This window comes from Podarcis melisellensis (genome assembly GCF_964234715.1).
Source record: "Podarcis melisellensis genome assembly, chromosome: 18".
Classification (NCBI taxonomy): Eukaryota; Metazoa; Chordata; class Lepidosauria; order Squamata; family Lacertidae; genus Podarcis; species Podarcis melisellensis.
This window is the reverse complement of record NC_138536.1, coordinates 8,364,436-8,389,466: the sequence shown is the minus strand read 5'-3', so window position 1 is coordinate 8,389,466 and position 25,031 is coordinate 8,364,436. Positions and strand designations below refer to the sequence as shown.

The 25,031-nt window shown below is 45.0% G+C and overlaps 2 protein-coding genes across 4 annotated transcripts in view; one reads left to right on the top strand and one right to left on the bottom strand.

Moving 5' to 3' along the window:
• The window catches only part of LOC309360765 (perilipin-3-like), a 186,155-nt gene that overhangs the window by 19,787 nt on the left and 141,337 nt on the right, over positions 1–25,031 (top strand). The window lies entirely within an intron of this gene.
• Positions 1–25,031, bottom strand: part of KDM4B (lysine demethylase 4B) — a 167,052-nt gene that overhangs the window by 104,023 nt on the left and 37,998 nt on the right. For all 3 annotated transcript variants that reach the window (XM_081895426.1, XM_081895424.1, XM_081895425.1), the window contains exons 5-6: positions 18,340–18,389; positions 3,572–3,675 (exon numbers count right to left, since the gene is read on the bottom strand). In XM_081895426.1, coding sequence (XP_081751552.1) covers positions 3,572–3,675; positions 18,340–18,389 — 154 coding nt within the window. The remainder of the gene's footprint in view (positions 1–3,571; positions 3,676–18,339; positions 18,390–25,031) is intronic.

Here is a 25,031-nt window from a genome sequence, read left to right as displayed (position 1 = left end):
CAGCTCTGTAGTTGGAAAAGTGGAGGAGGCTTCTGCAGGCAGTGCCTTGCCAGGACATCTTGGAGCTGGGAAGGGGAGCAAAAGATTGTCCTTGACCTTGCACAGAGAAGCAGCCCAAGAAGCAAATAGAGGGCAGGTTTCTGGCAACCACAGTTTTTGGCTTAGTTATCAAGTCCAGGCAAAAATAGTGGACCTCTACTCTAAAACCATTATTTGCCAGTCTCAAGTGCAGCATATCAGGCAGGTGTAGTCTGAGTCCTGGCAAAAAGCGCTGCACATATCTCAACAGCTGTATACTCAAAACACACGCATATTTGTACAGTGGGGGAATCAAAGACTAGAGAAGCACTGTAGTTTCAACCACCCACAAAAGTCCACAATACAGTAACTCTGCTTTCATGTTTTTGCGTCTTTCACAAAGATTTCCCCCACATTCCCCTAAACCATTCCCCTTTCACTTATATTACACACGTGAGACATCTAAATCAGAGGTACCAAGGAAGAAATCAAGAGTGGGACAAACTTTCATAGGATGAGATTAAAGAACCAGGATGTCAAGCACCAATTTCATATCCATCATGTTTGCAACAGCACTGTATGTATGTGTGTGTGTGTGTGTGTGTGTGTGTGTGTGTGAGAGAGAGAGAGAGGGAGGGAGGGAGGGAGGGAGGGAGGGAGGGAGGGAGGGGGGAATATGAATGAGCTGGCACCCACTTTTCTTGTTTCTCTGCCACCAGAGTGGAGAGGTTTGGGGAAAACCACATCCTTACTTATTATGTAATTGGGGAGCTGAGGTCTTAAAACATCCGGTTTCCCTCATTTCAGAGGGAAAGAGAGTTTGATTCCTCAGATCATTTGATTTGATTTGATTTGGACAACCAAAGAAGGGCGAAACTGGCTCATGCATAAAAGAAGGCCTTCTGCACACCTCCATGTACTCACAACTTGGGTGTTTGCTTTAAAAACTGGGATCCCTCTGAAGAACAACTAGCATCAGGTCTGCTGAGCATCACCAACTAGCCTGCCACCCTCTGGATTGGTTGTCTCAATCTTTATTACCACATATTTGTACCAAAACTTTTCAACTGGCTGAGTTGGGCATTAACTAACATAAGAAGGGGAAATGTCATAAGGATTTCTCCACCTGATGGGCCAAAATGTCTTCAGCCAGCCCTGACTGAGGCAGCAGCAGCAGCAGCAGCAGCAATGCTCCTGAGGTGCATGAAAAGTGACTGGTTAAAATGCTGCTGCGACTTACTGAGGTGCTAATGTGTCACAGCCTAATTCTTAAGCATGAGGACTTTACTCCAAAGAATGTTTAAGAGGGACAACCATCTGCACTCGCGACCTCCCTCCCCTCCCCTGAGGAAAGCCAGCCTGACAGCAGTACTGTAAGAGCCTTTGTATTCCTCTGCTTACAGGTGAGAGAAGTTCAGGCCTGGCCTCTGGTGCCCAGCTCCACTTGAACCTGTTCATAAATCAAGGCAAAGCTGCAGACAGTTAAGTTAAGCAGACAGAGAGATTATGCTCCTGTCAGAAAATCTACATCCTTGTGTCTTCATCCCAAGACCCACAGAGCATATCCTCCTCACATCACTGCTGTCAACATTATCCCGCCAATAAATTAGAAAAGCACTCCAGGTGACGGATGGGCTTGGGTAGAAAAGTAATAACTATTGAGGAAAAGCCAGCACCGGCTGCCACTCACAGTGAGAAGCCCTGAATTTACTGACTTCTGCAAGGCCTTCACAGAATAAATGGAGAAATCAATAGCGGATTACAGAAATACACATTTTTAATTATTAAAAAGCTCAGGTATCGATCTGATTTCTTTAGAGAAGTAAATACCATTACTAAGATTTATAAACACCCAGGTATTTGCCCTGTTTGAAGCCTGCCAGGAATTTTGATGCATTTGTGGAGGGAGAAATGGGAGGATCCTTTGGCTTGCTTTCTGTGAATGGAGGCCACTTCTGGGGAGGGCTGCTGCTTTAAGTTAGGTTGGACTTGCTTGGGGCCCAGGCTCATTACACAAAGGAGGTCCTCCTGCATCACCTTACCACAATGTGGCCTCAGAGGAGGAGCAAGGAGCTGTCAGGAAAGCAACATCCCTCCCCTGCTGGGGGCCAGGCCCTCAGAATCTTAAGACCAACCTTCCCTTGCCTTCAAAAGAAAAGGCATTCAGCATTCACAGATTCACCAGCCGTTAAGAGGCCTCCATTCTTGCATTGTGCACACATTGAAACAGAATTCTATGCCAGTTTCCCACATAGCTAGCACGGAGATTTTGCAAGGGCTCTCTCCCATGTTCTGTGTAAATGCTGCAGCCTGACCAACATCTACTCAGCTTGACAAATAAAGTGTCAGAAAAAGCAGGCTAAACACAAAGTCTTAATGCCAAAGATAGAACACCCTCTCTGGTGTGCTGCAAGTCATATTCTTCCCTACTGTGAACAGCCATTCCTTTCAGGACTGTGTGATACCCCTTTCTCAGGTGGTGTTTAAGACTGCACTAAACTTCCTACATCCTTAAAATAATTAGGAAGCGTAAAGAGAGGTGTGCAATTCGGGAAAACTTTTATAACACTATTTTTCATGCTGAAAGCTGAAATGATTCTTCTCACTCCATTTTCAATGAAGACATCATTACACTTTGGAAAAGAGCTATGCAGGTTGCTTAATGGCCAATGCATGCTTTGCTTAAACCTGTCTTCTATATTCTCACAACTACAAACTACCTTAAACATCAACAGTTCAACTGGGAAAGAAAAATGGTGGACTGGAGAGGTGAAGGCTCCATAATGTTAAGTCCCTGTAGGATTCCAACACAATTCCTCCCCTGCAGGGAATGGGGGAAGGGGACTGAATTTCTACCCTGTTTTTCAGTTCCCACACTCAATGAAAAAGGAAAGAGAAGCAGAATGGCGCTAATGTTTCTGGCAGGATCTTGTGCTACACCTTTTAATTTCATTTTTGCACAGATTTAGGGTAGAAGAAATGAAAGTGGTCCCATTTTATCCTCCCAACAGTAAGGATGAGAGACTTGGCCAAGGCCATCAAGCGAAGAACACTTCCTTCAACCCTGAGTATTATTCTAGCTAGCAACCAGTCACAAATATATGGTGGTGGGTTTTTTTTTAACAATGTCCTCAAGTGAATGGTTGCCACACAACATCAGGCATTCTTCAGGAATGCCAATCATCTAGATTAATTTCAATTGGGTTTCTTCAATTGGGAAACCCAGCCAGATGGGCAGCTGAGGAAGGAATTAAAGAGTACCATGCTTCACAAGTTCCACAGTACTAGTTTTGATGGCTCTTTTTCAACCTCTACAATCTCAAACCGCCATGGATCTCAAAGGGTTCAGAATAATAAAACAAAATTTGTAGATTTGTCTCTGAAAGTAAAAATGCATCACCATCAAGTTATTTCCCTCAACCAGAACACTGAACCTAGCTCAGAACCCTACTTTTGAGTGTTTAACGTAACATAACAGTAAGCTGGAGGATTCGGCTCTCGACCAGCATTCTCTGAAAACCTGTGTGCGTCCTGAAACATTATCCATACATACCCGGTCAAAAGGGATGCCGTATTTCTTCAAGATAGATGGTGAAATGAGGGTCATCTTGTGGCGGAGGAAGGCGTCGCACCCTTGAGAGCTCCCAGGGAAAAATCCTGCAGGAGGATTCAGGAGAGAAACTATTACCATCACTGACCCTCAGGCCCCCTTCCAACTCTACAATTCGATGCTTTTGTATCCCGAGGGAATCCCCTCTGACCACCTAGAGGAAGTGCCAACAGCTGCATACTTGTTACTTATCCAGGCATCGTTTTTCTCATGTATGTATAAAAACTCTGAGGGTTTACGATGGTGGAGACCTTAAAGTTCAAACTAGGTAAGTAAAATGCACAAGGACCGCCTCTCTCCATATGAACCTACCTGGACTCTGAGATCATCTTCTGAAGCCCTTCTTTGTGTGCCGCCTCAAAGTCCATGAGAGGTCCAGTGGGTGGCAACACAAGAACAGGCCTTTTCTGCAGTGGTTCCCTGTTTGTGGAATGCTCTCCCTAGAAAGGTTTAGCTCACGCCTTCATTATACACTTTTAAGTGCCAGGCAAAAATGTTCCTGTTTAACCAGGCCTTTTAAATGTGTTGTGGTCAGGGGGGTTGTTTGGGTTTTTATTATGTATTTTGTGTCTTTTATACTGTGATTTTATGTTGTGAACTGCCCTGAGATCTACAGGTATAAGGTGGAATACAATAATAATCAATAAAAATAATAATAATGAAAAGTAATAATGTGTAATAGGGAGCTCCCTGCCCCACCCACCCATAATCTCAAATAAATATGTTTTGAACATGCTCAGACTAACTATGACCAGATGAAGATGAATCAGCAGGCAGAGCCCCTAGGTTTGTGCAAGCAGGAAAGTGGAGAAAGGTGGAAACATGGTAGTTTTGCTTGGTAATCTCTGGAGGGAAGCAAAACCTACTGGAAACAGAAGCTGCACTTTCAGCCTAATCCACACAAACAGCAGGTGGTGTCAAAACTGTTTCTCTGACAGTATGCAGACTGCAGGTGATGGATCACAGATCTAAGTTCCCCTGTGAAAAATACTCTCTACTAGGCTCAAAACCAGATCAAACTATTTTTTTCTCCCATGCCAGTTTTTTTACACATGATTGTGTGTCTAATCTCTCAGCTGCCGTCCAAAAACAGTTTTACCACCTTATCCTCTGGGTTGGATTTTGCTCACTGTAGACCTACTGAAATTAATGGATTAAACAAAATAAAAAAATTCCTTCCAGTAGCACCTTAGAGACCAACTAAGTTTGTTATTAGTATGAGCTTTTGTGTACAAGCACACTTCTTCAGATACCAATGGATTAAAGTTACTAGTATGACTAACATTGGATACCACCGCATGTGTGAGTATAATAAATACTGAATAGCTTTGTTGATAGAGCAAGAGACTCTTAATCTCAAGGCTGTGGGTATGAGCCCCACAATGAGCAAAAAGATCCCTGCATTGCATAGATTCCTATGGGAAACCATCATGGCAAGAGTGTGAGTGTGTGCATCTCTTCAAAATGGAATGGAAAGGAGCTACAAGGGATACAAAATTCTGTTGTCCGTTATGTGTGGGGCAGCAATATGAGATTATATTACACCCATCCTCAACATACAGCACTGGCTGTTACTGAGCTATCAGGCACAATTCAAGATGCTGGCACTATAGTACAAAGCCATAAATGGCTCAGGAACACCTTTTTTATTTATTTAACAGAATTTGCATACTGCAGAAGCATAAAAGGTTTCTAAGCGTATGTTTTTTTTACTTACCCATTACTAACCAACCTTGGGAAAACATCACCACCAGAGGCAAAACCCCATTTAATGTGACACTTACTGAACATCAACTGCAATTGCAACAGTTGAGCTTTAGCTGATATCTTATGATGCAACTTGTGTGTGTTACTTTAGGCTGTAGAGTACCCAAGTTAATATGCTATGGTCATCCTGAAGGTTACATTTCTCCACAGCTCTATCCGCCTCCTCCTCAGCAGGCCTTTACACATTTCATGGTTAGCACTGAGAAGAATGTTCTCCAGTGGGGGTTTGTGCTCCCTCGAAATCAGAAGGAAATATCCTAATGCAAGCTCTTATGCATGCCGTTATGATGCATGTTACATGAATGCACCTGAAGCATGAAGAAAAAAATGCTGGGTCTCAGAAAACTACCACAGGTATAAGGTATTTGTTCTTTTAAACGATTCTTCAGCGCTCAAGATTTCTATAGCAGCTGGCAGAATCCGGTGAACATGCTTGCAAAAGTTCAGATATATCCCTGAAACCATCTTTCTGAATAACCCTGCAGCAAACCAGTATTCCAGATTGAATAAGCACTGAATGGCCCATTTTGTGTGAAATCCTCCAAAGTGGTTACTGAATTCTGAAAGCTTTCCTTTGCTTGCACCATCAAGACCACTCTTCCAATCGCAAGGTTATGTGCAACCATTATGTAGATCTAATCAGACTCAGGTTGAGAGACACACTGTGCAGCTTTGTTTCTACATCTATAATCAGAAATATTGACCTGATATTTTGCTGAGGAACAGAGAGTATTGTTGAATTCCACTGCACCCAAACTAGTCCTCCTTTAATCTGAAGTGCCGGCAACAGAATCCAAGGTTCTCACCCATTTTGAGAACAAGCATAATCTAGTAGAAATGTAACCGTCCCACACAACTAAGGCATGGCCAACATCCTGTTCCTTTCTGTATGCCTCGTGTCAATGCCACACATCTCACACCATCAGCTTCACCAGCTTTGGTATCTTGATCTGCAAACACCTATATTGCCATACAATGTATTTTTACCCACTTAAAAGAGTTTTTAACAAATTGGCTCTCGTTATCAAAAGCAACATACGCAGTGGCAATTTTCAGGCGTTGTGAACAGTACCCTCATTGCTACATGTCAATTTCTATTTTCGGTTTTTCAAGCTATGTTGCAGCAGACAATGACCTTGTAGGCCTCCAACTTCAATGACCTTTCAATGACCTTTCTATTTCCAACCCTGCTATTATAGCTAACCCAAGCTGAGAATGCCTTGCTGGCTTCATTCTTCTATTAGTGGCAGCATAAAACACATCCTGAGAGAATGATTTAATCTCCCTTTTCGTGTCCTCAAGAATGGCTTCAGTTTAAGTCTGGAGCACCTTCCTCTCCTTCTAAATAACATGCTTCAGAGAGAGTGTCTGGAATGGGGCATCTGTCACGTCAGCACTGAATAACCCCTTGTTCAGAAGAAAAGTTGTATCCTTTACACAAGTGCTCAATTCAATTATTGCTCCTCTCATAACACTTTGTCGATCCAGATGGAACCCTTACATTAGCAAGTACTATGTGGAGACTCCACAGCCTGCTATCCACATCACTTCCGTCAACATGCCAAGGTTTTCACCTATAGGTACTACCGATTTAAAAGTTCCTGCTGTGCCTGCTATGTTTACGGTAAGTCCTTTCATTGTCTGTAACCAGTTGTGTAGGGCCTGAATGTCCTCTGGCAGAAACGCTACACTTTCCTGAAGGAGACACTCATCTATTAAAGTACAAAACGCCACCACATGTGGATGACTGTACCTGCCTTGTTCTGATACCACAATATCTTCTGCTGGCTCTTCTGATTGCATTTGGAATTCAAAAAATGTACAATAATAAACCTCCTTTGCACCTATGCCATGGATTCCAGTGGCAATGGCTTCAACCTTAGGCAGCTAGTGATGACCTTTAAAGCTCTAAATAGCATGGGGCCAGATTATTTGACGGACCACCGGCATCCCTATCTGCCTGCCCATACCTCTGAAGCACTACTGAGGTGTTCACCTATCAAGGTGAGACTGGAGAGCACATGGATGACAGCACTATTGGCAGTGGCTCCACAATTATGGAATGCAATTCTTCAGGATATAAGCCAGACACCATTCCTCATGGGTTATAAAATGCTTTAAATATGCAATGTAGCCGTAGTAAACAAATGGGATTGAAGTTGCAGAATTATTATTTCAGTCTGGTCTGGATAATTTTTGCACCTTCCTGGCCATAAAGTCAGCTTTTAATACTGCATGTAATATCATTTTGTTGTCTAAAAGGTAAAGGTACCCCTGACTGCTAGATCCAGTCGTGGATGACTCTGGGTTTGCGCGCTCATCTCGCTTTCAGGCCGAGCAAGCCAGCGTTTGTAGACAGCTTCCGGGTCATGTGGCCAGCGTGACTAAGCCGCTTCTGGTGAACCAGAGCAGTGCACGGAAATGCCATTTACCTTCCCGCCAGAGCGCTAACTATTTATCTACTTGCACTTGACGTGCTTTCGAACTGCTAAGTGGGCAGGAGCTGGACTGAGCAACGGGAGCTCACTCCATCGCGGGGATTCAAACTGCCGACCTTCCGATCGGCAAGCCCTAGGCTTTGTGGTTTAGACCACAGCGCCACCTGCTTACAAACACTTGTTGTCTTACAAGGTTTTAAATTTGCATTTTATTGTAAGCATTGTACTGTATGACATGCAGTTATAAACACATTTATTAAATCAACTAACCATGGCTAGAAGAATACAGATCTCCAAGTTAGGAACCTTGGAAGTTGCATGGTACAGAGTCAGACCATTGGGTCCATCTAGCTCAGTATCATTCAGATTGGCTGGTAATGGCTCTCAAGGGTTTCATGTAGGGTTTCTATTAACCTTACCTTGAGATAAAACTGAAACCTTCTGCATGCAAAATAAATTCTCTACCAGAGGATTTCAATCTCCTTTACATGTGTGCAGAAGGAGAAGGGGGGGAAGGAAATGTGCTAGCCACAGGCTTCTCCAGACCCATTCCCATAACCGGGCCATAAGTTAATTTAGGAAGATGATAAATTTTGTTTTTGAACAGTAATTTGTTTGGTTACATGTGCAAAAGCAAATCTGGGGACTCACCTGAAGCATGGAAAAATTGAGGTGGCAGATGCAACATTTGTGCTGGGAGGATAAACTAGTTTGAAAAATGAGGCAAACCACGGAAAATACAGCCACAGAGAGAAATCTTGTCTGTTTTCTATCACTGCGACCAAATATGTTAATGCTTATAAGAACTGGCCCCTGCTAAAGTTGTCCTCACTGCACATGTCTCTGAAGGAGAGTACTGTTAAGAGTTTGTTGCGAAATTTGGAAAATAAGGACCTTATCTCGAAGGCAACACCATTGTGGGCTCTGGCTCCAGCACATGCTGCACAACTGAATTCTGCTGGGATAATGTGGAAGCAGACTTGGAAAATTCCCCAAGGGTACCTGGCATTTGCTTCTGGTACCTAGGAATTTACATTTTCTCATTATTGCACAAGGCAGGTGCTAGTGTCAATGTGCTGCTGGCTTCAGAATGGCATCTGGGAGTGTAAGATATTTTTCTACCCTTGGATTGATCCAAAGGAGATTCTGGCTAAAAACTTTCTGGAAGTAAGAGGCGTTCGACATTGGAACGGTTTCCCTTGGAAGGTTGTGGACTCTCCTTCCTTGAAGGTTTTTCAGCAGAGGTTGGGTGGCCCTCTGTTATGGATGAGATTCCGGCGTTGAAGGAGGTTGAACTGGGTGACCCTTGCAGGCCTTTTCAACTCTACAATTCTCTGATTTGATGATCCTGGTCATGGCTCATGGCACTGAAGTAGCTCACTCTCTAGCCTTAGGATCTGACATCAGTCAATGCTTCCACTATATGCTGCTGATTAAACAGGTCCCAGTGGGCAGGCAGGGGGAGAATGCTGGGAGTGGAGGTAGGGAAGAGGAGGAAGTATACAGGGAGCAAAATGTAATTCCAACACTTGAACAACAAAACACTAATTGATGCTACATAATGGAGGAGGGTTTTAAAAGTGCAAAGAATTACTGGCTTCTGGCAACTCCCCCCCCCCCATACTAAAAGCATTTCAATTAGAATTATGAGTGCCTGCCACCCAGTTCATCGTCCTTCTCTGCAGTTCCTCTTTTTAATGCACAGTTTAAGTGGCTCTCATTAAAGCTACTAATAAAGGAGCACATTTTAAGTGATTAGCACCAATAACGTGGCAACACATTAATGGTCCCTCCATGGGCTCTGCAACTCTCCCAGCGAGCCCATTTATAGCTCAGCTATTCATTTTCCATATTAATTGCAAGCTCATTCCATGCTCTGAACATCTTTGGAACAGTGATGCACTGGAAAGCAGGGCGTTACTGCTGTTTGTTGCTCTTCACCGCAAATGCTGACCCCACCTCCTCCTAAACCACAAATGCTATAGGGGAGTTTGTTTAAGACCGGAATATGCAAGTCTAGAGGGTAAACAGACTACTGATATGATAAACCCATAAACTCCTAGAGATTAAGGAAATAAATGTGATCTCATTTCTGCTGAGGCCTGGCCCTTAGAAACTGAAAAGTTCTTCTCTAACTCTAGCAGAGGGGAACAGCTACAGTAATACCTCGGGTTACAGGCGCTTCAGGTGGTACCTCGGGTTACAGACTCCGCTAACCTAGAAATAGTACCTTGGGTTAAGAAATTTGCTTCAGGATGAGAACAGAAATTGTGTGGCGGCAGCAGGAGGCCCCATTAGCTAAAGTGGTACCTCAGGTTAAGAACAGTTTCAGGTTAAGAATGGACCTCCAGAACAAATTAAGTTCTTAACCCGAGATACCACTGTATTGCCATAGCAGACAGAGAAGACACATTTCTATTTTCTGTCAGGTGTCTGAAGATTTTAAGAGAAGTTTATAAGAAGTAATGATTTAGTGTACAGTAGTACCTCGGAGGTTGAACGGAATCCGTTCCAAAAGTCTTTTCGACTTCCAGAACGTTCGGAAACTAAGGCCCGGCTTCTGATTGGCTATAGCCAATCAGAAGCCGGGTCAGACGTTCAGGTTCCAAAGAACATTCACAAACTAGAACACTCCCTTCCAGGTTTGCGGTGTTCGGGAGCCAAAATGTTTGACTCGCAAGGTGTTCAGGATCCAAGGTACAACTGTATTACGTTGTTACCCACCTTGTGTATGCCAAGGGGAAAGTGCAATATACATTTAAGCAAATATTCGTACACAGAAGGTGTTTTGTGTATGCTAAAAATTAGACCAATTAATGTGGAAGAGGGATTTATCAGCAGTTATTAGCCATGAAAACTTAGAAGTCAAACATCCATGCAGTATACCTTCAGTTAACAGGTGCTGGGGTGTGACCGACACCCTGATCATTTTGTTTTCCCTAGGGCATCTGACTGGTCACTAGCACTGAGTGCTGAGCTAAATAATTCAGCAAAGCTATCAACAGAACAACACCCAAAATTTCCAAGTTGTTCCAACTTTAGGTTCAAATAAGAAGGATATACTTAAAATGAAAGCCACACTCCATGCTTTTCATTTAATGCAGATTTCCAAATTCTATTTTAAAAAACAAAACACCACATACACATACCCTCTTATCAGCAATTGGGACTTATGGAGCTCTATGCTTGCTGAAATTGTAGTTTTTGTAAAGCTTTGACATATGACCGAGTGAAAATGGTGTGAATATAAAATTGCTTTGAAGCTCTCATTTTCCAGTCAGTGGTTTTCAATATGTTATTTCTATTTTATACGATGTCACTAGAGTGAATGGCTTCCAAGAGAAAGGCGATGATGGTTTCCTTCATCTGGGCACCTCGTGTGTTTTTCTATTTACTTGACACTATAATTTCAGTCCAATCACTGGCCAGCCTTATTTCTTTTGCCCCCCCCCGCCACCCCCCCAAGAAATGGTCAGTTAGGTATGTCAATGAAAAGGCTTCACACACTGACAGACTATTTTGGGTGTTGAAAGTAAGAGGGGGGAATGCAGCTGTCTGGATAGCGTTCATTGTCACCCAGCAGCCCTAAACTTCCAGTAATAATTTGGTGTTACCAAATAAAACCCTGCTTTACCTTGCTGTTTGGAACTCCTTTGGAAGGGAGGGGACTCACTTCTACAGTCACTTACAACAAGTTTTCTACCCCACTCACTCTGCAATCTTGGAAAAGGGATAAGATGAAACACTGCTGCCTCACACCAATCTATTCTCCTCCTTCAAGCAACAGTTAGCTGACTACAGCAGAAGCTGCTCTCTGACAATGCAACAAGAACCACTGCTTCAAGACCACAGACTCAGATGCAGAGGAGGATGTGCTCCTGTGGTCAAGTAGTAGCAACAGCTCCTCCTACACCACTATATTCTTAGAGAGTGTGGGTAAAGTGAGAGTAAGCCAGTCCCTAAAACCTATTCCCTGTTGGCTGAAGCGCGGTCACTTCCCTTTCAAAGCATTCAAATAGGTGAAGGATGGCTTGCATTAAAATATTCCCCCAGTGAATAAACCAAGCTTTAAGTTTAAGTATTTTAAATATTAACACAGGGAGTAGGCTTGACGTCTTGCTATTGATGTTTGGAGAGGTAGTGGACACAGAAAGATTGTATCTCAAAGGCCGGCATGGCTCTGACCACAGGGGCCTTACATGTGTGTGACGAAGGGAGAGGAGAAGGAGAAGGAGAAGGAGGAGGAGAGAGAGAGATGATATCAGGCCAAAAATCCTCAATGGAACAATTTTATCAGATATGTGCTCAGTATTCTTCTATAATATATAGCACAAGGCTGTCTCAGAGGGGTCTGCTTATCAAGTAATTAGCCTATCTCTGGGTAGCTGCCACCTCACCACATAAATTATATTAGCCCTTACGGGGGGTGGGGGGGGGAGACAGGCCCAAATGCATACCCTCCAACATTTTTCTGATGAATATAGGGACATACCATTCCATAATGATAATTTTACTATTTATATCCCACACATCTTATTGGGTTGCCCAATAAGCACTCTGTGTTGTTTTTTTAAAAAAACTTCCCTATACAGGATCGCCTTCAAATGGCTCAGGGGTTGGATAACTCCATACCCTGCAACATTTCTCCAGTGAAAATAGGGACATCCTAAGGATAAGTGTGACATTCAAGATCAGAAACCAGGGCGGCTTCTCTAAATCAGGGACATCCCTGGAAAATCGAGACACATGGAGGGTCTGCACATGTGCTCTTGATTCTGTGGCTTTTAAAAATTCAGTTTGCTTCCGGGTGTGTAAAGTGGGAGGATGTCATGGAGTTGATAGTGCAGTAGAGATGGGCAAGGAAAGATGAGAAGACTATCATCCCCACAAATAGGTATTCAGACCATAACATAACACTGTCAGCTGAACCAGCACATGCCTTGTTATATATATCACAAAGAACTTCGATAATTATGTCCCACTAAATCCACAGTTATTGAACCTGTAAGCACTTTCTAAATGAAAAATGCTCAGCAATCAATATGAATGGTGTTTGTATTTAACAGACTAAATACAAATGAAGAAATGAGAAACGTATTATGAAGACATTCTGCATTATTATTAAGTTTTCAGTAAGGATCAAGAGAGCAAGCAGAGGGATATTGCCTATCCTGCCCTAGCCTACACCATTCCAAAGGCACACATATCAAAACCCACTTTCCACTGGGACAAGCATTTTAAAACATACCCATTTAAATCCCGCCAGGAGCCTCTGGGTGTGCCTTTGGAGGCTGCCTAAAAGAAATTAATTAATTTAAAGAATGGGAGCCAGTTTACTGATTAAATCTGGCTGGGGCAGCCGTACCAGACTGGCCTTAGAACAGTACATTAGTTACCAGCTTGTTTTCAGGCACTATTCAAAGAGCTAGTGTGTACAGCCCTGAATAGTCTGGGATCTTGGTTATCTGAAGGAACCACTTTAATTGAGATAAATAGAATAGCCTCTGCTAAAGTGGCTGTAGCCGCCTCTGTCCGAGGCCCAAACAGGTCACATGACCACCTCACTCCTCTCAGTCCAGAAGCTAGCAAAGAGGAAGAGAGCTCTTTAGAAGGGCTTCAATCAACTTCTGCTCTTTTATAATGTACTGTTTTAATAAATGCTCTGATATTCTGTGTGATCCTTTACTGCTTGACTAGAATGCTCCGCACTTGTTTTAAAACAGGAAGCAAAACAGCAAGTTCAAAAATATAACAGCTTCAAAGAGGTTAACCTGCCTCTCTCTGAGCTTCAGTCAGAACTGCTACAAAGATTCCTCATTTGCCAAATAGAAAAACAAAGCACTGATACATCAACATGAGGTGTGTGGGCAAAGAATGCCATAAATTTCAAGTGGTTGTGGGCAGACTGCTTGGAGCCATGAGGCTACCACCTGCTTGCTTGATTCTGGGCTAGTGAAAACATCAAGATCAGGACTTGGTGCTTCCCTAAGGGAAGGAGAGCTGCCTCAAGGAGGTGTTAGCAAGGCTACTCCTTTAAAAAGCTGGATTTAAAATTTGTTATTCTGAATAATTATTGACACATCCCGAAATCTGTCTTTTCTAGGGGCAGTGATTAAGAGGCTGGTGGCCACATAGCTCTAGGCTATGGATGAAGCTGATTATTTGAATCCATTCCAATCTGGATTCAGCCCTGGTTTTGGAATGGACACAGTCTTGGTCACCCCAGAAGGTGCCTGAGGATGAACAGGGTGTGTGTGCTACCCTGGAAGTCCTCCTGGCCCTTGCAGAAGCATTCAGTACCACTGATCATGGTAACTTCCTGGGCCATCTGTTGGGGTTGGGCTGCCTTCAGTCCTTCCTGGATGGATGTACTCAGTAGGTGATGCGGGGAGATTTTTGCTCTTCCCCATGACTATTGATTTATGGGGCTCTGCAGGGCTCTAGATTAACCCCCATGCTATCCATTATCTACATGAAGATGCTGGAGGAAGACATCCAAGAATGGGTGCCACTCACTTCTACCTTTTGGTTCCCTCTTCTGACCTCAGAGAGGCTGTTGAAAATTTGAACTGATGCTTGGAGGCTGCTCTGGGATGGACAAAGGCAAACAAATTGCAATTAACTCTGAGCAACACATAGGCATTGTGGGTTGGGAGAGTCCAGCACCAGAAGGTATTGGGCAGCTGGTAATGGATGGGGTAGCACTCCCTCTCAAAGGTCAAATATGCTGTTTGGGATTGATATTGGATTTTGCACTGCCTGGGGAATCCCAGAGACTAGTAGCGACCTTTACCAGTTTCAGCTGGTAAGCCAATTGTGGCCCTATCTGGTAAGGTCTGATTTTGGCAAATTTATTCCAGGCATGAGATATTACTGTTTGTTGTCTGGTTGTCATTGTTTTAATTGTGGGGGTTTTTTTATTACAGGTTTGTGTCTCTATAGCTTATTTATTGTTCACCCGTTGTGAGGGTTCTGAATGTTGTAACCCACTTTGAATGGGCTTTCCCAGAAAAAGCAACTTTTAAAATCCATTAAATAAAATGAATAAGTAAGTGTATGCTGCAAGAGGTCCTCTGACAACAATACATCACATATACATTTGCACCAAGTCAGCATTTCATTCCGGATGCTCGCCAGAGCTAGTTTTCATTTTTTCATACTGGATGAAAAATGCTAGCCTTTTCAAGCTATTTCAGTTCCTTGGCAAAGAACAGTTCCTCAGTCCTTACTGCTAGCTAATAAAAACCCAGCTCGAGTGACACATTTAAGGAAATGATTGGAGTACACTATCACAGGTAAGACAGTCAAGAGCTCGGCTTTGTATCAGTTGCTTTTGGGGGCAGAGAGCTTCCAATTTATCTCAATACACTTTCTGGGCTATATTCATAGTACTCACCTAGAACAAATGAAGACACTCCATAAAAGGTAAAGGGACCCCTGACCATTAGGTCCAGTCGTGGCCGACTCTGGGGTTGCGGCGCTCATCTCGCTTTACTGGCCGAGGGAGCCAGTGTACAGCTTCTGGGTCATGTGGCCAGCAGGACTAAGCCGCTTCTGGCGAACGAGAGCAGCGCACGGAAACGCCATTTACCTTCCCACCAGAGGGGTTCCTATTTATCTACTTGCACTTTGACGTGCTTTCAAACTGCTAGGTTGGCAGGAGCAGGGACTGAGCAACGGGAGTTGACCCTGTCGCGGGGATTGGAACCGCCGACCTTCTGATCGGCAAGTCCTAGGCTCTGTGGTTTAACCCACAGCGCCACCTGCGTCCCTAGTCCCATACTGACTCTTTAACAAGCTGTTTGCAGTGTGACAAGGTATGGCTTTTGATAAGATTAACCATGGTGTGTTACTAAACTCGCTTAGCGCAAATCGATTGGATGTTTTGTTACAATCAAGTGGGTTGGAAGCTGGAGGCAATATTCTGCTCCTGCCTGCAGGGTTGGCATTAAGGGACTATACTTCAGTTCCTGCTAGTGATTTTATGGGATGCCACAAGGTACCACCTTGCTTCCAATGATTTTTTAACACAGCATCATCAGCATGTTAATGACACACTTATTTTGAGTCTGAGCCAAGAATCATAGAAGATGGAAGAGACCCCAAGGGTAATCTAGTCCAAACCCTTGCAATGCAGAAATCTCAGCTAAAGCATCCACGACAGATGGCCATCCAAACTCTGTTTGAAGGGGAGTCCACCACTTCTTGTGAGAGTCTGTTCCATAGTCGAACAGCTCTTACTGTCCGAAAGTTTTTTTGAAAGTCCTTTCTTGTAACTTGAAGCGATTGGTTCAAGTCCTACCCTCCAGAGAAGAAAACAAGCATATTTCCTCTTCCATGTGACAGACCTTAAGAGATTTGAAGATGGCTCTCGTATCTCCTCTCAGTCTCTTCTCCAGGCTAAACATGCTCAGCTCCTTCAACCATACTTCATAAGGCTTAGTTTCCAGACCTTTGACCATCTTGGTTCCCCTCCTTTGCACACATTCCAGCTTGTCACCATCCTTCTTAAATTGTGGTGCCCAGAATTAGACACAATATTCCACGTGTGGTCCAACCAAGGCAGAATACAGTGGTACTGTTACTTTTTGATCTGGACACTCTACTTCTGTTGATGCAGCCTAGAATAGCTTTAGGTTTTTTTGCTGCCGCATCACACTATTGACGCATGTTGAGCTTGTGGTCCACCAAGACCCCTACCTAAATCCTTTTCACATGTACTTCTAGTAAGCCAGGTGTCCCCCATCCTACATTTGTGCATGTGGTTCTTCCTCCCTAGGTGTAGAACCTTACATTTGTCCCTTTTGAAATTCATTTTGCACCCAGTTCTCCAATCTGTTAAGGTCATTTTGAATTCTGTTTCTGTTTCCTGCGACATGAGCTACCTCTTGCAGTTTGGCGTCATCTGCAGATTTGATGAGCATCCCCTCAATTCTTTCATCCAAGTCATTTATAAAGACGTTGAACAACAATGGGCCCAGGACAGAACCCTGCCTCCCCACTTGTCACTTTTTTCCAGGATGATGAGGAACCATTAATGAGTACTCTTTGGGTTCGGTCAGTCAGCCAGCTGCAAATCCACCTACAGTTACATCATTCAGCCCACATTTTACCAGCTTCTTGAGAGAATATAACGGGGGACTTTGTCAAAAGCCTTACTGAAATCAAGACACACTGTGTCCACAACCTTTCCCTGATCCACGACGTTCGTAATTCCATCAAAAATAGAAATCAGATTGGTCTGGCATGACCTATTTTTGAGAAACCCATGCTGGGTCATAGTAATCACAGCATCCTTTTCTAAATGCTCATAGACCAACTGTTGAATTATCTGTTCTAGGTCCTTCCTTGGTACTCACCAGGTGGTAGTTACCTGGGTCTCCCTTTTCTCCATTTTTGAAGATGGAAACATTTGCCCACTTCCAATCTGTAGGGACTTCACCTGTTCTCCAAGAATTCTCAAAGATCATAGACAAAGACAGTGTTCCTGCACAAATTGCGGCATGCTGCCTGGATGCAGCAGCAGTCTGGATGAGGCCAAGAAGCTGAGGCTGGATCCCAATATGAGGGGCCTTGTGGGTTTTCTATGTCCAGGAATTATTAGGTGACCTCCCTGTTTTTGATGAGCTGCACTCCCGCTGAAGAAACAGGTACATAGTGCTCCTAGGTCCATCATTGCAGCTGGAGGCCCAGTTGGCTGCAGTGGTTAAGAGCGCCTCAAGAGTTCCCAGACTCAAAAAGCCTGACTGCAGTGTCCCATGTATTGCTAACCTCAAGACTGGGCCACTGTAATCTGCTCGCCATGGGGCTGCCCTTAAGGCTGGTCCAGGGCGATTAGATTGCTAACAGGAGAAGCTTACCAGAAGCATGTTACACCACTCTTAAAAGAACTGCAGCGGCTGCCAACATATTACTGGGTCTATGAAGCCCTAAACAACTTAGAACAGGTTATCTGAGGAAATGCTGTGTACTGGATAGACCAGTCCAAGTCACTAAAATATTTGAACAAGGCTTTTGTGGTTGTGGCACAGCCTGCGAAAGGTCCATCTTGTGACAACTTGGAGGGGGTTTTTCGTTGTGTCTCCCAGCTTATAGAACCACCTGCCTTGTGAGATAAGGCAAGCATCTACTGTTCTAGTTTTTTGGCACTTGCTAAAAATTATTCTCCAAGGCCTTTCCTGATCCTTAATACCAGTGTGCTGAATTTATCCTGACTTTGTCACTGCTGTATTTACCGTATCCATCATATTAGAATGTTTTTTGTAAACTGCCTTGAGATATTCATATTGAAGGTGATATAAAAGTATTTTAAAATAAAATGTGAGCACACAGCAAAATTCATAAATCTAGATATATCATATAATGTGCATGAGCTGCATGGGTCTTTCTGTTATAGAATTGTGTCTCAGTCTGAAGCAGCCCCAAATTACTCTCTCACACCTCCTCAAAAATAAGGCCTTGGGCAGTTGCTTGAACATACAAGGTCACTAGCAGATACAAACTTACCTTTTGCCAGTCTCTCCAACCGCTTCCCATGTTCTGGAGGTATAGCATACCTAGCAACAGAAACAAAAGTGCCCATCAGTAACACTGAAATTTTAAAAACAGAGCTCATTACCACACTGATTCACTGAGAGCCTGTTTGTAGATTATGCTACTTACCCTCATCCACCACACTGACGCCAACTCTAGGGGACGCTGGGTGCTTGGGCACTCAACAATTTTTTTGTGAGGGCTAAGACCACGGGGCTCTAATGCAACTTCTGGTTTTGTACCGGAAGTTGAGTCGGAGGCCCAACACGACCTCCAAGGCGACATCCGAGGCCCGGCAAAGCCTCCAAGTGACTGGTATAAAACCAGAAGCTGTATTGGAGGTCTCTCGAGGCTTTGGACGTGGCCTTGGAAGCCTCCAAGACAACTTCTGGTAGAATTTTTATTATTATTTTAATAATGTTCAGTGTTTCACTTTAATTGTATTTAACCTATTAGAATGTATTAGGCTTGATTTTTGTGTGTTCTGCATTTGTGAGTCTCCCCCTCCCACACACACACTGCATTTCATCTCTCCTTATCTACCCCTGAAAGTGGTACAAATGGCAGGATGTTTTAGAACCAGAGTGTAAATCAGCTATCCTTGAAGCTATCTGAGACCCAGGAAGAGGATTTTATGATGCTCTTCCCTCACTGAAGGCTAGGTTGCCAGGGTAACGCCAGACATCCGAGACCTAAAATGGTCAAATGGTCTGGGCACATCGGGGCCATTCCAAGGTGATGTGGGGTCCAGTATGGAGTCCCAGTATGATACCAGTAGGGAGCCATGTTTGCTTTACTTCCTGACGTATGTGAAGATGTTTTATGACTCTTTGTTTGCTGTGTTTGAAGTACTATATAAGCTTTTGTTCCAAAGTGCCTTGCGGCAGACCTTCTCGACTGGCACATTGAGTGGAGTGAGCTCTGCCCAATTGCAATAGCTATAATACCAACACTGGGTCCCGAAATATGGATGCTGGACTTGGAAATAAGTTTCCTTGTTTCTATGGTTTATTCAAAAGGTGGTTGATCCTCACCTGGGTAACAAACAAGGTGGTGAAGACATGAATTCTTACCACACCATGCAGCCTCAGAAGCACCGCTGCAGCGTGCCTACCTAACGTGATGTTATGATGTCATGTTACGTTGCGGGCGCCATTGGGCACCCATATCCTGGGGCCCAAATTGGCACCCTCCAGCCACCATGGTTTCCCTGAAGAGATGTCTGGAGCAAGCTATAGGCTCTAATCTCCACCCACCCTCTGCACCAATAACTGAACCAGGAGGTCCTACACTTTTGGATACTTCTGCATTTCCTCAGGGCCTCTTCTACCTTTCCCTCATAATTCAAGTACAGTCATACCTCGGGATAAATATGCTTCAGGTTGAGCGCTTTCGGGTTGCACTCCGTGGCAACCCGGAAGTAACAGAGTGCGTTACTTCCGGGTTTCGCCGCTCGCGCATGCGCAGATGGTCAAAATGCCGTCATGCACATGCACAGAAGCGGTGAAACGCGACCCACAGACGTGCTGTCGCGTCTTGCAATCCATTCGGGATGCAAACAGGCCTCCGGAACGGATCCCGTTCACATCCCAAGGTACCACTGTACAGTGGTACCTCTGGTTACGAACTTAATTCGTTCCAGAGGTCCGTTCTTAACCTGAAACCATTCTTAACCTGAGGTACCACTTTAGCTAATGGGGCCTCCTGATGCCACCGTGCCGCCAGCACACGATTTCTGTTCTCATCCTGAGGTAAAGTTCTTAACCCGAGGTACTACTTCTCGGTTAGCGGAGTCAGTAACCCGAAGTGTTTGTAACCCGAGGTACCACTGCACTGTTTCATTGGTCAGAGGGCAGGACCTCAAGGCTGTTTATAGCTCTTCGCCCCTTGTTCCAACAAGCAGCAAAATCAGAATGATATAGAACTGCATAAACAGAAGGTGGAAACCTGACTTTTGCATGGCTAGAATGTAGCCGACTCCTCAAAGGGAACTTTTGCCTCTGGCTCAACCCACCACTAGCATGTGGCCCCAGAAGGTTTCTCATGAGGGAATACAGCCCTCTGGCTAAGACAGATTCCCCATGCCTCCTGGAAATAATACTCTTGCCTCAGTGCTTGTGTACACACTCAGTGTTTCATTTATCACCCTGCTGTACCCCTCCCATGAGGGAAGTTTGCAAAATGGTAGCTTTAACCATAGTGGAAATTCAAATGAAAGAATGGAAATCATATCCTAAATTCCCCCTAGACCAAAGTGATATTTTCTGCCCTCTGAAGTGATCTGAAGACTCATAATGTAAAATCTAATGTAACGGGATGTCCAGGAAGAAAAATTGTACGGAAAGAGGATTCTTCAAGACTTAGTGTTTAAGCCGATTTAAACTGGCAGCTTAAAACAGAAACAAAAAACAATTTTCCAGGAACAGAAAGCCATCCTGTAACAGCTAATCTTATGAAATAAGAAGAAATCTTTAGTGTGACCCACAACACTTTTAACTAAAGCCACAACAATGGCCCTTTAAACTGTGTAATTATCAAATAATTCAGTTTTGCTCATCTTGGACTTTTTAATTTTTTTAATGCCATTTATCGGTAACATGAAACAAATGAGTAAATTAATCCAGATACAAACACTCCTTTGTGGGATTAACAACCCTAAAAAAAAAAAAAAGAAGAACAGGAACTGAACTATTCCGTTCCTTCTGGGAATATGTCGAAGAATTTGGAAAAGGCGTATGAGGCAGCAGATGATTAATGCAACATCCTTAGGTCTACTATGCTACTTTCACTTAATTAGTGCCTGTAATTGGGAGTTGTAAAGATAAGATTAATTGAATCTTGAGGATGTTAAAAGTTTAATATGTTGGAACATGGTTACTGCGTTATCAGAGTCTGCAGACTGCAAAGGCAATGCATGAAGTTCTAGAGAGGAGTCCCAGGGAGAGAATTAAAAGGAGTTTGCTTGGACAGTGTGATGGGACGATGAGCTGCTTGTGCGTAAAATGCAAGTCCCTCAGAGTTTGATCAGGTTTTCAAACCTCTGCCTGTGACGGAGCCCCTCCAGCATGGCTGCGTCAATCACTAGTAGAATCCGAAAGTGGCTGCTTTCGGAAACGTTTCCAACATAAAAGCTCCTTAACGGAAACACGTCGTCTGGCCTCTCGGCGTGACAGTTTCCGGCGAGGTGTGGGTGTCCCTATAGGAGGTCCTGAGACCTCCCCACTGGTTTCGCTTGAAGCGTCTCTGAGCCATCCCTCCGACTCACTTTCCCTTGGAGTTCTTGCTCGCCCTCTACTGGTTCCCTCTTCCGCTGCTACTGCTCTCTCAACCTCAGGGAGCCTTTGCACCTGCGGCGCTTTAGATGTCAGTTCCCTGACATCCACCTCCCCTCCAGGGCCCCCTTCACCCCCTCCCGTCTCCTCTCCTACTGGCGGTGAGGAGGTAAAACCCCTGAAAGAACCTCCCTCATCTTCCGACGTCGCGAACACTTCCTTCCACTTGTTGCTGTTCCTACTCTCTAGGTACTCTTCGTCATCAGAGTCCACTCCATCTTCCAACTCCGACTCCGTGAACCCTTCCATTTCCTCTTCCTCATCGGTGGTGCCGAAATACTCCCTCCTAAACCTTGCTATCGGCTGAGGTTTCCTCGGGAACCTTTGGTGGAACGTTTCTGTTAAAACCTTGTCATTGACTTCCTCTGCACTTACCCAGGTGTTTTCTGACTCCGGTTCCCCTTCCCACGCCACCAAATACTCCACCTGATTACCCTTCCACCTGGAATCGAGGATTTCCGCTACATGGTTGCGGCGTTCCCTCTCTTCCAAGGCTGGTCCCCTGACGTGCTCCCCTTCACGTCCCCCCCTGTATGGTGACAGTAACGACCTGTGGAACACTGGGTGCAATTTCATGTGGTTGGGTAATCGGAGTTTGAAAGCTACCGGGTTGACCTGCTGAATCACCTCAAAGGGTCCCAATCTTCTGGGCCTCAGTTTCTTACAACCCCCTTTGAACGGCAACCCTTGGGTTGACAACCACACTTGATCCCCCACCCTTATGGTTTCACCTTCCCTTCTGTTCTTGTCTGCCTGCTTCTTATATTGTGCCTTGGCCCTTTCTAAGTTGAGCTGGAGCTGCTGATGGATGGCTTCCATCTCTTCTACAAAATGTTCAGCCGCTGGAACGCTCCATCTCTCCCCTCCTTCCCCTGGAAATGCCCTGGGGTGACACCCGTAATTAGCCAAAAAGGGACTCATCCCTGTGGACACATTCTCCGCATTATTGTAGGCAAATTCTGCCAACGCCAACTTTTCGACCCAATCGTTCTCTCTGTCATTGACATAACACCTAAGATATTGTTGAAGAATGCCATTTGCCCTTTCCGCCTGCCCGTTGGTTTCAGGGTGCCGGGCAGTTGAAAAATTAACTTCCACGTGTAGCAAGCTCATGAGCTTCCTCCAGAACCTGGAAGTAAATTGTTTGCCTCGATCTGAGATCACCCTCAAGGGAGCCCCGTGCAACCTAAAGATATGTTCCACAAACAACTTCGCCGTTTCTTCCGCTGTGACTGCATGTGAGCATGCTACAAAATGGCACATCTTAGTTAACAGGTCTACTACTACCATGATGGCTGTTTTCCCCTTGGACCTTGGCAGATCCGTCATAAAATCTATTGATATCGCTTCCCAAGGCCGTTCTGGTGTGGGTAAAGGTTCTAATAACCCTGCCGGCGCCCTTCTTTCCCCTTTGGCTCGCTGACATTGGTCACACCCTCTTACATACTCCCTTACATCTTCCCTCACCTTAGGCCACCAAAATTCCCTGGTAACCAACCACATGGTTTTGTGTTGCCCAAAATGTCCCGCCGTGGGGCTATCATGCAACTGCTTGAGTACTCTCCCCCTCAATTCACCTTCGGGTATATACAGTGCCCCTTTGTAATACAATGCCCCATTTCTTTCCTCAAAACCTCCGGGGCTCTCGCCCTCCCCCCTGAGACCTCTGAGCTTATCCTGGGCATATTCATCATTTTCCGTTTCCTCCACCAGTTCCCGTTGCCCCACCAGCGCCGCCCCACACACCCAGCGGTCCTCCGGGATGACATGTCTCTCTTCGATCACCTCCTCCCCTTCCCAATATTCTGGTTTGCGTGAGAGCGCATCCGCCCTGACGTTTTCTGGGCCTGGCACATAACAAATCTCAAAGTTAAATTTGGAGAATTCCTGTGCCCATCTCACTTGTCGTTGGTTGAGCACTCGAGCTGTTCTCCAATACTCTAAATTTTTGTGGTCGGTGCACACTTGCACCTTGTGTTGTGCCCCAATTAATAAATGTCTCCACCTCCGGAATGCTTCGTGAATGGCAAGTAGTTCCCTGTCATACACCGTGTAATTCCTCTCGGACTTATTCAGTTTCCGCGAGAAGAATGCACACGGTCTCCACTCCGACGCACTCCTCCCCGGTTGAAGAAGGACCGCCCCTATAGCCCGGTCGGATGCATCTGTTTCCACTCTCATGGGTTTTTGTAAATCCACATGCAGAAGTTGTTCTTCCGAGGCGAAAGCCCTTTTCAGTTCTTCAAAGGCTCGATCCGCCTCCACCGTCCAAACAAATTTCTTCTTGCTGCTGAGGCAGTCGGTGATGGGCGCCGTCAAGTGGGCAAAGTTCTTGATGAACTTCCGATAAAAGTTCCCAAACCCCAAGAATCTTTGCACGTCCTTCTTGGTCTTCGGTGTCTTCCATTCCAGTACCGCTTGAACCTTGCCTGGATCCATGGCCAATCCCTTGTCTGACAAGCGGTACCCCAGGAATTCCACCTCCTTGGTATGAAACTGGCACTTCTCCAGTTTCACCCACAGCTGGTTGGCTTGCAGCCTGCCCAACACTTCTCGAACGTCCCTCACATGCTGTTCCTCATCTTCCGAATACACCAACACGTCGTCTAAAAAGGCCACACAGTTCTTGTAGAGCAAAGGTCCCAGAACGTGGTTTATAAAAGCTTGAAAACAGGCGGAGCCCCCTTGTAGACCGAAGGGCATAACGAGGTATTCAAAGGCTCCCAAAGGGGTAAACATGGTGGTCTTCCATTCATCTCCCTTCCTTATGCGTATCAGATTGTACGCCCCCCGCAGGTCCAGTTTTGTAAAAATCTTTCCCTTCCTTACTCTGGTCAAAATGTCGTCAATTCGGGGCATAGGGAAAGCCAGGGGCTCCGACACTGCATTGAGGGCCCTGAAGTCACACACCAGTCTCGGTTTGTCTGTGTTCTTTTTGTCCACAAAAAACACTGGGCTGCCCCCCACCGCTCGGGACTCTCTGATGAAACCTCGCTTCAAGTTTTTGTCAATGAACTCCCTCAGCTCCTGCATCTCCCTGTCTGACATGGCGTACAGCTTGCCTACTGGGAGTTGGGCCCCTGGGAGTAGGTTGATTTGACAGTCAAAGGGTCTATGCGGTGGCAGTTTGTCTGCTTCCCTTTCGCTGAATACGTTGCTCAGATCTGCGTATTGCGGGGGCACCTTCCCTTTGCCCATCACTTCCATCCCCGCTAGGGTGACTCTGTCTCCTCCCGAGACCTTCCCCTCCTTGCAGTGTTCTAGGCAATGCGCTGACCCAAAGGAGACCACCCTCTGATGCCAGCCCACTAGCGGATCGTGTAGCGCCAGCCA